The sequence below is a fragment of the Carcharhinus amblyrhynchos genome, chromosome 21 (assembly GCF_965287045.1).
Source record: "Carcharhinus amblyrhynchos chromosome 21, sCarAmb.v2.hapA, whole genome shotgun sequence".
Classification (NCBI taxonomy): Eukaryota; Metazoa; Chordata; class Chondrichthyes; order Carcharhiniformes; family Carcharhinidae; genus Carcharhinus; species Carcharhinus amblyrhynchos.
This window is the reverse complement of record NC_137344.1, coordinates 42,265,226-42,279,263: the sequence shown is the minus strand read 5'-3', so window position 1 is coordinate 42,279,263 and position 14,038 is coordinate 42,265,226. Positions and strand designations below refer to the sequence as shown.

Sequence of the window (14,038 nt, the reverse complement as noted above, 5' to 3'; positions counted from 1 at the left end):
CAGGTACACTGCTCCGGAGAACAATATTTTAGAAATACATACATCTTTTCAAAATTTACACACTGACCTCTTGTGGGAGCAGGATGGAAATATGGCAAGTTTGTGAGTCACTAAGTTGCAACCACTCTCCCCTCACCCCCACCCCACTTCCCCCATCCCCCAACAGCTGTGTGATGGCTGACTAGGTAGACACTGTGAATGGCTCCCAGACACCAGCTGTGCGCCAGATCCGTCTGGAGGAGCCGGCCTGTCAGTACTCGCAAAACTTGAGAACAGATGTGGGAGATAACAGCACGTTTTCGTGAACATGAAACATTCCCATCCATTCTTTCCCCTTCACATAATTTGCTTTGCAGAGAAAGTGAAATGATGGTAGGTCTCCGAGTGTGATTAACAGTCAGACAACCCTAGGAGACAGCTGCCCTGTCCGTAACCTTCGCTGTCGCTGGGTCAAAACGTTGGAGCTCCCTCCCTAGCAGCACTGTGAATGTACCTATACCTCAGGGATGCAGTGATTCAAGAAGACAGCTCACTACCACCTTCACAAGGGTAAGTAGGAATGGCCTATAAATGCTGAACTAGTCAGTAATGCCCATATCCTGTAAAACACATTTTTAGAAATTGTATTGTTTTAGGCCTATACGGCAGAAGAATCTCCTGTGATTCCACAACAGCTGTCTCCCCCACACCCACTTCTGGAGGCCAATCTAGATTTCAGATGTTTCCAAGTCTGTGTGGAGCAAGGCCAAACCTTTCACTTGGTGGCACTTGTTCAATCCAAACAAACGTGTGAAATAGAAGCAGAAGTAGGCCATTCATCCCCTCATTCTGCTCCACCATTCAGCAAGGTCGTGGCCGATCTATTTGTGTTTCTAATTCCACATTCCCATCTAATCCTGATAACCTTTGGTGAAAAAGAATCAATATTCAATGACCCCGCCTCCACCACCCTCTGAGGCAGGGAGTTCCAAAGCTGCACAACCCTCTGAGAAAAGATCTCCCTCCTTATCCCAAAGGGTGACCCCCTAATTCTGAAGCGCTGTCCCTTGGTTCTGGACCATCCACAAATGGAAACATCCTTTCCACGTCAACCAAGTCAGGGTCTTACAGACTTCAATCAAATCACCCCTCACTCTTCTAAACTCCTAGTGAAAATAAGCCCTGTCTGTCCAGCCTATCCTAATAAGACATCCAGCTCGCTCCAGGTATCAATCTAGTAAACTTCCTCTGCATCGCCTTCAATGCACTTACATCCTCCTCAAATAAAGAGACAGTACACAGTATTTGTGATGCAGTCTCACCAATGCTCTGTATAACTGAAGCATAACATCCTTACTTGTAGTCAATTCTTCCCATAATAAAGGATAGCCTTCTATTAACCTTCTTAATTACTTGCTGTATATTAACTTTTTGTGACGCGTGCACAGGACACCTAGATTCCCCTGCCCCTCAGAATTCTGCAGTCCTTCTCTGTTTAGGTAATATCCTGCTTTCTTATTTTTCCTGCAAAATTGCACAACTTCACATTTTCCCACATTGTACTCCATTTGCCACATTCTTGCCCATTCAGTCAACATATCTATATCCAACTGGAAACTCATTACAACATATTTTTCTTATACATATTATACCTATCTTTTGTGTTGTCTGTAAATTTAGCTACGATGCCTTCACTCCCCTCAACCATATTGCAAAATGTTGACGCCCCAACACAGAACCATGTGAGACTCCCACAGTCATGACGTGGAGATGCCCGCAGTCACAGTCTTACCCTGTCCCTGATGACGAGGTAAACTACTCAATATCATCACACTGGCAGATTGCGTGCAATAAATTGTTTACCGTTTACATATTAAGCCCTCACATAATTTATTTTATAAAGTCCTATATGTACCTAAAGGTCAGCAGGTCACATACTGAGGCAGCAGCTTTGAACTGAATGCCTTACTATACTCCTGTCCTCCAGTACTTCACACATCAAACCATTCTAACAAAGTTACGATCAATTACTAATGACCTACAGAATGGGCACATGTCTACGCTTACATACGTATCCTTCAACTTGGGATGTTCCGTAATACAAGGAACAGACCCGAGACTGGAAAACACACACAAATCCTCACGTCTCTTGAAAAGAGGTCACCTTGGACAACTTGACATATGAGACTGAAAGGAATTAAGGAAAGGAGAAGTGGTATTTGTTTGCATCTTCTGACCACACATTTTTCCCTTTGGGGATTAGTTGGGAAGCACTGGAAGGATTAACAAGCTGTTATCAACTTGTTGAAACACGTCACAAATGCTCCTTCTGTGACCAACAAGTCCTGGAGTGGGACTTGAAGCTGGAGCTCGTGGATCAGAGGCAGAGGCACAAGACCTCCCAACTGGGGAAGCAGTGAACCTCACACAAGGTAATGTCACCCTACACACACGACTCAGGTTCTCATACACTCCCCATAGCCATGGACAGAAGCACACAGATATCACACACATCCTGTCTGGAACGAGCTGCTGTTTTGTGTTTTTATTGTAGACCTCAAAAAGTTGCCAACGGTCCAGACCAACACAACAGCAACGCAGAAATGTGCATCAGTGCTCAAGGAAGTAAGTTCTAGCACGTATGCTGAGGTGAGTAAGTTCAGGAGACGTAAGAACTAGGAACAGGAGTAGGCCATTCAGCCCCTCAAGCCTGCTCCTCCATTCAATACAATCATGGCTGATTTCATCTTGGCCTCATCTCTGCCTTTCTGCCCACTCCCCATAATCCTTCAGCCCACTACTAAATAAAAACCTATCCCTCTCCTCCTCAAATGTGTTTAGTGTCCAGCATCCACTGCATTCCGGGGTAGAGAAGTCCACAGATTTCTAAACTTTTGGTAAAGTAATTCCTCCTCATTTCAGTTTCAAATCTGCCACCTCTTAGCCTAAAACTATGGCTTCTCATTCTAGAATGTCCAAAAAGGGGAAATATCCACTCTACATCTATCCTGTCCAACCCCGTTTGTATCTTATGCACCTCAATTAGATCTCCTTTCACTCTTCTAAACTCTGGTGAATATTGGCCTAATCTCGCTTCCTGAAACAAATTGTTCATCTCTAGAATCAATCCAGAGAACCTTTGGTGAACTGTAGATTACGTGAAGAGGAAACGCGTGCAAATGAAAAGATGGGAACACAAAATCCCTACAGTACAGAAGGAGCCATTCAGCCCAGCAGGTCTGCACCAACCCTCCGACAGAACATCTCACCCAGGACCAGCCCCCCAACCTCCATATATTTACCCTACTAATCCCTTAACGTACACATCTTGAGACATTAAGAGGCATTTATCACGATCAGTCCATTTAACTCTGGTGTGTGGGAGGAAACCGGAGCACCGGGAGGAAACCCACGGAGACGTGGACAGAACGTGCAAACTCCACACAGACAGTGGCCCAAGCAAGAATCGAACCAGGGTCTCTGGTGCTGAGGCGCAACAGTGCTAATCACCGTGCTGCACGTAAGTGCTGACTACTGCTTTAATCATCTATATGATCTGTGCAACCATATTTGTTTATTGAGTGGACTAACCTATAATGAGCCAAGGTGAGAATAGAACTTGTATTATGTAGCAACCAAATGATTCCTAGGAACATTATTGGACAAAACTTGCCACTGAGCTACATAAGGACATTAAGACAGATGGCCAAAAGTTTGGCAGATTTTCAGGAGCGTTTCAACAGAGGAAATCAAGATGGAAAGATTTAGGAAGGGAATTCCAGGCCTTGGGACATAGGCAGCTGAAACGTATGGTTACTAATGGCGGAATAATTAAAATCAGGGAAGACCAGAATTGGAGGAGCAGACAGAGGGAGGTTTATGGGGTTGCAGGAAGTTATGGAGAAGTAGACAGGCTTTAAAATAAGAACAGGAATTTTATCACCGACACCTTGCCAGACCTGGCGCCAACATAGGCCAGGAAACACAGTGGTGAGGGGTGGACCAGACATGACGAGCTTCGGGAATGGGTAACAAATTTTGGATAAGCACAAATTTATGGAGAGTGGAATATGGCTCATTGGAAATTGCCTATTTCTGTGCCATTTTAACTTCAGATCCTGTTCTGATTCAATTCCTGTAGATGCTTCACTTACAATCTCTCCCCAGGTAAATTCAGCAAAAAAATAATTGTCCTTTTTGGCACTTCAAAAAGTCTGCAGAAGTTGCTGTTTGGGTAAATAAAATTTGGTGGCACAGTGGTTAGCACTGCTGCCTCACAGCGCCAGGGACCCAGGTTCAATTCCTGGCTTGGGTCACCGTGTGAAGTTTGCACTTTGTTCCCGCATCAGTGTAGGTTTCCTCCGGGACTTCAGTTTCCTCTCTTAGTCCAAAGGTGTGCAGGTTGGGTGGGTCGGCCTTGCTAAATCGCCCCTTAGTGTCAGGTGGGTTAGCAGGATAAATATGTGGGGTTACGGAGATAGGGCCCTGGGTGGGATTGTGGTTGGTGCAGACTCGATGGGCCGAGTGGCCTCCTTCTACGCTGGAGGGGTTCTAATGAGAGCAATCAGGTGCAAACCATGGTGGGATTTTCCAGTCCCGCCGAAAGTTACTGGAATTGTGGCTGGGCTGCCGAATCTCCTGAGGCAGGCAGGTCCCGCCACGATGGGGCAAAAAAATCATTGCCCATATCTGGGAGCAATCGTCCAGTCTTTTGATTTGACTTATTATTGTCACATGTATTGGGGTACAGTGAAAAGCATCGTTTCTTGCGCACAATGAAACATTTATAGAGTACGTAGGAGAAAAGGAAAAAGAGAGGGTGCAGAATATAGTGTTACAGTCATAGATAAGATGTAGAGAAAGATCGGCTTCATATACGGTGGATCCATTCAAAAGTCTGATGGCAGCAGAGAAGAAGCTGTTCTTGAGTCAGACAGTACGTGACCTCCGACTTTTGTATCTTTTGCCCAATGGACGAAGGTGAAAGAGAGTATGTCTGATTCCCCCTTTCACTTATCCAGTGGAGCTGGTCAGAAATCTTACCCCGTGACCAAAAAGGTATTGGTTTTTTTTTTGCACCCTGCAATCCTATTTTCGGCTGCATCTAAATTTTGCTTGCTGCTGAAGAATCTTACACGCTGAAGTAACAGGCACGAATGTAAAGAGCCACCTGCTGCACTTAAGTAAGTTGGCAGCTGCAAGGGGGAAAGAATTTAAAAAAGGCCTCAACGCTTGTCAAACTGCAAAGCGGTTTCAGAAAACTGACACCCAAAATGCTAACGGGCCAGATATAGATCTATCATCTATCTGTGTGGGATTGAATCCAGAGACTCAACTAAGTCGCTACATGCAACTTGAACACATGTAAAATGAAACGATCCAGTTTAGGCATTCGCAAAACATGCAATATAAATCTAGCCAGCTACTTGTAACCACGAGGCAGCGGGAGCCCTGGGTGCAGTGAACTTGATCACCGCTGAAAAGGCAATTAAACAAATCTCAATGACCTTTTTTTTCAAAGCATCGCTGAGCAAACAAACAGTTCTGAATCCTTGATGATTAATTTAGAAGGCTAATGTCTGATTTGTTGACCAGATCAAATGTCAGTGAGAAATCAAGCCTATGCAACCGTTCCCCACCACCCCCCCACCCCGCAAACACCTTTTATCACTGATTAGATGGCTACCAGCAGATAAAGAAGAGGAGCTGTCATTGTAAAGGGTTGTTGTTCCACCTTCTGCACTGGATTCCTGCCACGGCATTAAAAAGGAAGCGTTGCTATTGGAAACAGCTTGAGCCTCGCCAACGTAAGAGCAGCAATAAGCTAGTTACTCTATATTACCGACAAGATAAAAAAGGTGACAGCTAATTAACACAAGCAGCCTACTGCCGGGGATGCCAACGTTCTAAAACAAGTGCTTCGAACACAAGAAGCAATGAGACTTATGATGTGCGGGTTAACTTATCTGGAACATTTTGAAATACACACTGAGGAAAATCAACAAGGAAGTGAGTTTTTCTTTAAAGGATTACATTAAAATAGCAGCTAAAAAAAAACACATCAGGGGAAGCAAATAGCACAGATGGAGAATTGTGCAGCTCTTCAAGCAAAGGGACAATTATTAGAGCTGATCAGATGGATCACTCCATCTTTCTATGTTGCCCACACACGTTAAAATTGTATAAAACTTTGGAATTAAAGTTTTCCTATAAACGTGCCCCCTGCAGCCACACTTCCCCCTTGCATCCCCCCTGCTACAACACCACCACCACCACCACGCGCCCCCCCCCCCCCCCCACGCGCCCCCCCCCACCCCCCACCTTAAGTTTCCAAAACAATTGTGGACTAAAGGCAGCAGCTTTATTATTGTGTGAATGTTCTCCAGTGGTTACACAGGAGCAAGATTTCTTACACTTTGGTTGAACATGTCTGTCTCGTGACGAAGCTGTGTGTACTGACAGAGGTGTTGCCGAATCATTTCAATCCTTTCGACCTCCAACCTCTCGAGTTCCTGGATAGTTAAAAAATAAACAGAATTACTGGTGAAACGAGCGTCCCCCTAACTTGCAGGTTTCTGTCGATTTATTCAAATTTAACACCCGAGTGACTGATTCGTGCCAACACTTTGATCAATGGAAAATGAGGCTGCGGGTCCGGTTCTGTCAGATTGAAACCCAGACCAGGCACCGTAATCCAGCCAGAAGTGGAGCCTATTCCAACAGTAATAGGCAGGCCTCGCAAAATCTTAAATTGCAAATTTAGTCAACAATTAGTAAAAGAGGTTAAACAAAAAGATTATTTGGCCCAACTGCTCTATAGCCATGTTTTCATCCTCTGAACAAGGCAGTTCTCATCTAATAAGTTTGTATTCCTTTATCCTGCAAGTACTTGTCTAGTTTCCCCTCATATTAACTACTTCCTGGGATAGTGAGGTTCCCATTCTATGTGCCTCATCACCCTATGGGCATCAAAACATTATTGGAACTAATATTAGACTCTGGGTAATCTATTGGCAGGTGGCACTCAGTATAATGATGCTAATTCATTTTGCGCTCCCAGTGACTTTCAATAATTAACCCAGGATATCCTTGTGAACCATAGAATCCCTACAGCACAGAAGGAGGCCTTTCAAGTCTATACCAACCACAATCCCATCCAGGCCCTATTTCTGCAACCCCATGCATTTACCCTCTAATCTCCCTGACACTGGAGTCAATTTAACATGGCCACTCAACCTAACCCACACAGCTTTGGATTGTAGGAGGAAACCGATGCATCTGCAGGAAACCCATGTGGACGCGGGGAGAAAGTGCAAACTCCACACAGTGACCTGAGGTCGGAATTGAACTTGGGACCCTGGCACCGTGAGGCAGCAGTGCTAACCACTGTGCCACCATGTCACCCAATAACGTCAGCCGGTACGGGACCTGAACCCGTGCTGTTGGCGCCATTCTGCATCACGAAACCAGACATACACAGTCAAATGAGCTAAACTGATCCCAGCTGTTGTGTAACAGCCCATTTTCATATTTATATAGTCACAAAAGGCACTTAAAAAGAGTACATGAATATGGGGTGCCAATCACTGCTGATCATTTCCTCCTAGTGAGAAAATCTGCCAAGAGCTATGGCTGGGGTCAGTGGCACACGTGGAGCAGGGAGGGGAGGCAGAGGGGGTTTTTGTCAATCTTGAACTGAACAAATCAGCGATTAAAGGCAAGGTTGCAGTTGAATCACGGCGCCCTTTAACGCCTGGCTTACATCTGTTGGCTTTCCAAACAACCGACTCCAGCTGAAAATTGGAGAGCAACTATCACTACTATCTGAGGACACAGAGAGTGGAGTATTCCCATCCTACCCGCCGTGGGAATTGTAGCGGGCAGGATAGGACCGCGCAAAGGTCAGGATTTTCCGGTCTGGGGCAAGCACGGCCAGAAAGTCCCACTCTCTGTCTTGTACAGCGTATCTTTAATGCATTTGCTGTTTTCACTTGTCAGGGGCTGGGGAGGCTGTGTCCAGGTTATAATGGATACACGTTGACAATTTACCCCTCGCAGCGAGAAGTAAATAACAGAATCTGATGGATGCAAAGCCACTTGCTGCACTCTGGCAGAACAATACTGCTGCTGCAAGGCCGTCTGGCACATCCCCTTGCAAAAGCGCCGTGCCTTTAGCCAGCGCAACAGCGATAAACACAGGTTTAATTTATTACTGGTGCAGTGTTTCCAGCTACCGCAGGATCTGCTTTGTGAGTTCACCACTTTTCTAACAGGAAACAGATGTGAAACTCGCACCGCTAGCTACTCTCCTGAACACGGCAAAACAGGAACTGATCAAACTGACTCTCTTAATGTGCCCACTAGTTTGTGCCCAAAACCTATGGTATGTGGGTGCAAAGCAAACAGCTCGTGCTGGAAGCAGCAGGGTAGGTTGACCAGATCGCAGAAGGGTGGGTGAAAAGAGATGGTGGTGTTGTGGTAATGTCGCGGACTCATAATCGAGAGACCCAGGCTAATGCTATAAAGGGGCACGGGTTCAAATCCGACCTTGGTGAAATTTAAATTCAATTAACATAACTCTGGAACTATAAAACTAGTTTCAGCAATGGTGACCGTGACACTATCACCACCTGTTGTAAAAACCCCATTTAGTTCACTAACTGCCTGTAACGAAGGGAAAGAAATCTGCCATCCTTACCAGGTCTGGCCTACACGTGACTCCATATCCACAGGAACATGGGTGACTCTTAACTGCCCTCTGAGATTTACCTAGAAAGTCACTCTGCTCAGGCTGGGCAAGAAATGCTGGCATTTCCATTAACACCCGCACGCCATTAAACATGTTGGATTTGTGCACCACAGTCTTAAAAAGTTTTATTTTTAAAGTTTATTTATTAGTGTCACAAGTAGGCTTACATTAACACTGCAATGAAGTTACTGTGAAAATCCCCTAGTCACCACGTTCTGGCATCTGTTCGGGTACACTGAGGGAGGATTCAGCGTGGCCAATGTACCTAACCTGCGTGTCTTTCGGACTGCGGGAGGAAACCAAAACTTCCGGAGGAAACCCTTGAAGACATGAGGAGGATGTGCAAACTCCACACAGTGACCCAAGCTGCGAACCCATGTCAGCGGCACTGTAAGGCAGTAGTGCTAACCACTGTGCCACTCCACATTTTTACAGCAACCTTCACAACCTCAAGAATGTCCCAGAATACATTTTGAAATAGGGTCACTGTTGTAATGCAGGAAACACTGCACCCCAGATTGCTGCTTGTGGGATTGCACAATGAGATAATGACTAGATAATCTTTTCCTTATGAAGTGATTTCAGTAATAAATATTGACCATGAAATCTGGAAAAGCCACATGTCTGTCTTCAAAGCACTGCATGGAATCTTTCCGGCCTACCCAAGGGGCCTTGGTTTAACCCATCCAAAGGATAGCAACTCTCACAGTACCCACACTCCCCAAGAACAGTGCTGACTGACTTAAAGAGGAAATCATGACTTTTGCTCTGGGATTAGGCACTTTAGAATGCACGTTTGCAAATCCTCAAACAACCCACATTGAAGAACATCCTTTACACTGAATAATGCAGCTCATTACACGTCATCTGATTAAAAACAGGAGCCGCAGGTTCAAAATGGAGTCAGGGATAAGGAAGGAAATCGGTGGAAATTTTTCACCCGAAGAGCCACAACGATCTGGAGTAAAGGAAGCCACTAGGGTGGGGTGAAGAAATAGTTAATGTTTCTAAAGAGAAGGCTTGAGGGAATTTTGAAAGAGCTGGTTCGATCAGCAAGTTGAGTCAAAAGGCTTTGCACATTTCTTGATAATCTTTGCATTATTTGAATTAAGTTTTCAGTTCTTTGCTCATTACAGTGCAGGTTATTTAAAGCAAGTCCAGCTAATGTTCTGACAATTATTGTTTCACCCTCACCAACATTCTGATTTTATTTATTATTGTCACATGTACTATCATACTGTGAAAAGTATTGTTTCTTGCGCGCTATGGCATGTAGATGATCACGTGGACGAGCATTTATTGCCTATCCCTAATTGTCCTCGAGGAGGAACTTCAGAGTTAACCACATTTCTGTGGCTCTGGAGCCACATGTAGGTCAGACCAGGTATAGGTGGCAGATTTCCTTCCCTAAAGGACATTAGTGAACCAGATGGGTTTTTCTGACAATTGGCAATGGTTTCATGATCATCAGTAGATTCTTAATTCCAGATTTATTTTATTGAATTCAAATTCCACTATCTGCAGTGGCGGGATTCAAACCCAGGTCCCCAGAGCATTAGCTGAGTTTCTGAATTGAAACAGATAGCTCTTTATAACAATCGATAATGATTTCATGGACATCATTGGACATTACGTTCCAGATTTTTATTCAATTTGAATTTTACCATCTGCTATAGTAGGATTCGAACCTGGGTCTCCACAGCCTTATCCTGGGTCTCCGGATTACTGGTCCAGTGACCATACCACTATGTCACTGCCTTCCCTGTTAAGGTTATACCCCACCGCTACACAACTGACACATCCAGGGACAGCGCTGGATCCTTCAGTGTACAACAGCCACAAACTCTGGCCCAAGTGCAGATCAGAAAGTCATTAATGCAAGAGAAAGTGGAACCGCACAGTTACAGCAAACGCCTACTTGTGCAATCAGTTGGTGTTACGAATATGGTATATAAAGGCCCTGAATGTCAGCTGCTGGGATCTTCTAATATGTCTCATGTCTAATGCTTGGATTTGATCATGTCTGATCGTGTCATTTTTACGTCAGACTAGAGTGCGTGAAGTTACAAGTGAAGAAGCGCTACTCCATCTGTGTATTAGCTTGGCTTCACGTCCTAAGGAATGGGGTGGGGGAAGGGGGGAGGGCAAAAATGAAACTGTGCACAGGGCCCCACTAACTCTGAATCCACCACTGGCCATTGTCTTCCAACACTTAAATCTGTATCCGTCGACCTCATCAATCCGTTAATGGGTCACCGTATTCCAGTTCAGTGATATTGAAGAACAGTAAAATGCAGTCAAATAACTTTATACTTCTCCAACGTTCAATTTTCCACTCTCCCCGATTGCAATTCATGGAATTCGGTCAATGAAATGGATTCTTTTGAAGACACGAGGTAGAATCGGAAACATGCGGGGATCTTATGTATTTATGTTACGCGGTGGGAGTCATTCTGCCTGAATGTTTGCCGTTTGAATTCAGAAGTTGGTCATCCGGATCTTTTACTTTCTGGAATTTCCTCCACAAAAACTCTTTGCCGCCTCTCCCCTGGTCTTTTCACCTTTTTCAAACCCTGTCCTGTAGCTGTACAGCCCATAGCATCATAGAATCCCCACAATGCAAAAAGAGGCCATTCAGCCTGCACCCGACCACAATCCCATCCAGGCCCTATTCCCACAACTCCACATTTTTACCCTGTTAGTCCCCCTGACACAAAGGGTAATTGTAGCATGACCAATCAACCTAACCCACATATCTTTGGACTGTGGGAGGAAAGACACAGGGAGAAGATGCAAACGCCATACAAACAGTGACCTGATGCTGGAATTGTACCCAGGTCCCTAGTGCTGTGAGGCAGCAGTGCTAGCCACTGTGCCATCCCTTGTGTACAGATTTTAATTAAAATGATCTAACAAATGACTTCACCTTTCAAAATACTTCGAGATGCATCACCACATTGTTTTTACTTCCTTGCAAGTCATAAAAAGCACAAGAAAAACAAATTGTGATAAAATAATCACATTTCCTGCGGTAACAGTTTTCTGTAACAATTTGGCCTTGGACCTGTTTCTGTGGCACTGATGTCATCAGCTGATCCTTCCAGCTTGTCAGCAACTTCCATGTTTGCTTATCCCACAATATTTATCATCTTGCATTCAGGCAAGCGGTAAGCTTGGATTTCAGCAACATGATTATTCACACAGGTATGTTTTCACAAGTGAAGAACCACTGATCCGTTTGTGTATTTTCTTGGCTTCGCAGCCCACGAGGAGTGAGGGGGAATTTCAAAAATAGCTGTGCACGGAGCCCCCGCTAACTCTACATCTGCCACTGGCCAATCTTGCAACACGGAGGCCATCATACAGCCAATTCAGCTTTGTTGGATTCTGCTGTGGTTGATGGCCAGAAAAGACATAGATCATCAAGGGCATAGAGCTCAGGAAATTCCGCCAAATCATCTGTGGGGTTGCTACTGGCCTTCTAAGACTAAGTCCCAGAAACTGGTAGTGCTAGTCAGTGGCACAGTGGTTAGCACTGCTGTCTTACAATGCCAAGAACCCACGCTCAATTCTGGCCTTGCGTGACTGTGCGGAGTTTGTAGGTTCTCCCTGTATCTGTGTGGGTTTCCTCCAGGTGCACTGGTTTTCTCCCACAGTCCAAAGATACGCGGGTTAGGTTGCGTGGCCATGCCAACTTGTCCCTTAGTGTCAGAGGGATTAGCAGCATAAATATATGAAGCTGTGGGAATGGGATTCTGGTGGGATTGTTGTTGGTGCATGCTAGATGGGCTAAATGGCCTCTTCCTGCACTGGAGGGATTCTGGGCAGCACGGTAGTACAGTGGTTAGCACTGCTGCTTCGCAGCTCCAGGGTTTCCTGGGTTCAATTCCTGGCTCGGGTCACCGTCTGTGTGGAGTTTGCACATTCTCCTCGTGTCTGCGGGGGTTTCCTCCTGGTACTCCAGTTTCCTCCCACAAACCAGGTTAGGTTGATTGGTCGTGCTAAGAAATTGCCTCTTACTGTCTAGGGATGCGTAAATTAGAGGGATTAGTGGGTATAATACGTAGGGATATGGGGGTAGGGCCTGGGTGGGATTGTGTTCGGTGCAGACTCGATGGGCCGAAGGGCCTCTTTCTGCACTGTAGGGTTCTATGATTCTATGATAACCTAAGTGCTAAAAGGAGCCAAATTCACAGTTGAAGAACAGTTCCATCAGCAATTATTCCTGATAATCTATAAACCTAAAGGATCCAAATCAAAGACCTTGGAGGAAGTTTGTGAGCTATCTACCCGCAGTGTGCCTTGAGAAAGCTCTCCATATCCTAAGTAAGACATGTTCCATGGGGAAGCCAAGAGTTGCTTCCTCATAGCTGCAGACTTAACGTTCCTGCTAGAATCAGTTGGCAGGAATTGTACCTCAGCCCCAGGTGGTTGTGGGTTTTAATCTACATTCCAGTGGACCAAAGGGAATTTGCGTTGTGGGAGGCTTTTTCACATGAAATCCGATACAGAGGTATTGCTTACCTAGTCGGGTTGATGCATACAAGTTCATTATAAAAAAAGCCAGCTCTTCTTCAGCCAACATTATCAGATCAATCAGTCAAGTGTTATTTGTGGCACCTTGCAGTTCACAAATTGGCTGCTGTGTTTGTTTACATGATAATCGTGCTTCAGAAGTACTTCCTTCTGCAGGTATGTGGTGCGAAGCTCATCTTGGAAGCCGGTTATGATACGAAGGTTGCAAACTGGTTCGGTCTCTGACAGTTGCTAAGGAAGTGGGATGGAGTTGATGGATAGGAAGCAGAGTTAGTGGCTGGGGACCCAAACATGTTATTGGTCTTCCTGATAGATGGGAATTTCTGCTTAGTCCAGTACTGGACGAGACTGAAAGGATATGGCACAGTATCTACCTCAGTGGGTCAAACTACAGGAAGCTTATGTAAAAATCTGCTGAGTAGGAAATACATTAAAAGAAAAAATCACCTTGCAGAATGGGACTGTTATGTGATCTGCAACCATAAATCTCACAATTATCAGAGCCTTGCCCATTCTGGGCTGTCAGCAGCAAGGACAGTCCTGTACAGTGTGAAATGAAGAACTGAAATATTTGGGATGTTCCAAGATTGTGATGTGGAAAAGCAGGGTACAAATAGTTTTTCAGGCTCTAGATGTACATTATGTAGACATAGATGATGTAATTTAAAGAGTTTCAAACCGATAGTTGCCATCACGGAAAAGAGGAAAGATAGCTGCATCTTTAGCAGAACTAGGGGTTTGAGGATAAGGGGTAAACCTTTTAGGACTGAGGTC

At 45.0% G+C, this 14,038-nt stretch overlaps 1 protein-coding gene across 6 annotated transcripts in view; it reads right to left on the bottom strand.

The window, feature by feature from the left end:
* gas7b (growth arrest-specific 7b) overlaps positions 1–14,038 on the bottom strand; it is a 448,977-nt gene that overhangs the window by 19,754 nt on the left and 415,185 nt on the right. For all 6 annotated transcript variants that reach the window (XM_080209068.1, XM_080209072.1, XM_080209070.1 and 3 more), the window contains exon 13: positions 6,393–6,491. In XM_080209068.1, the coding sequence (XP_080065194.1) occupies positions 6,393–6,491 (99 nt within the window). The remainder of the gene's footprint in view (positions 1–6,392; positions 6,492–14,038) is intronic.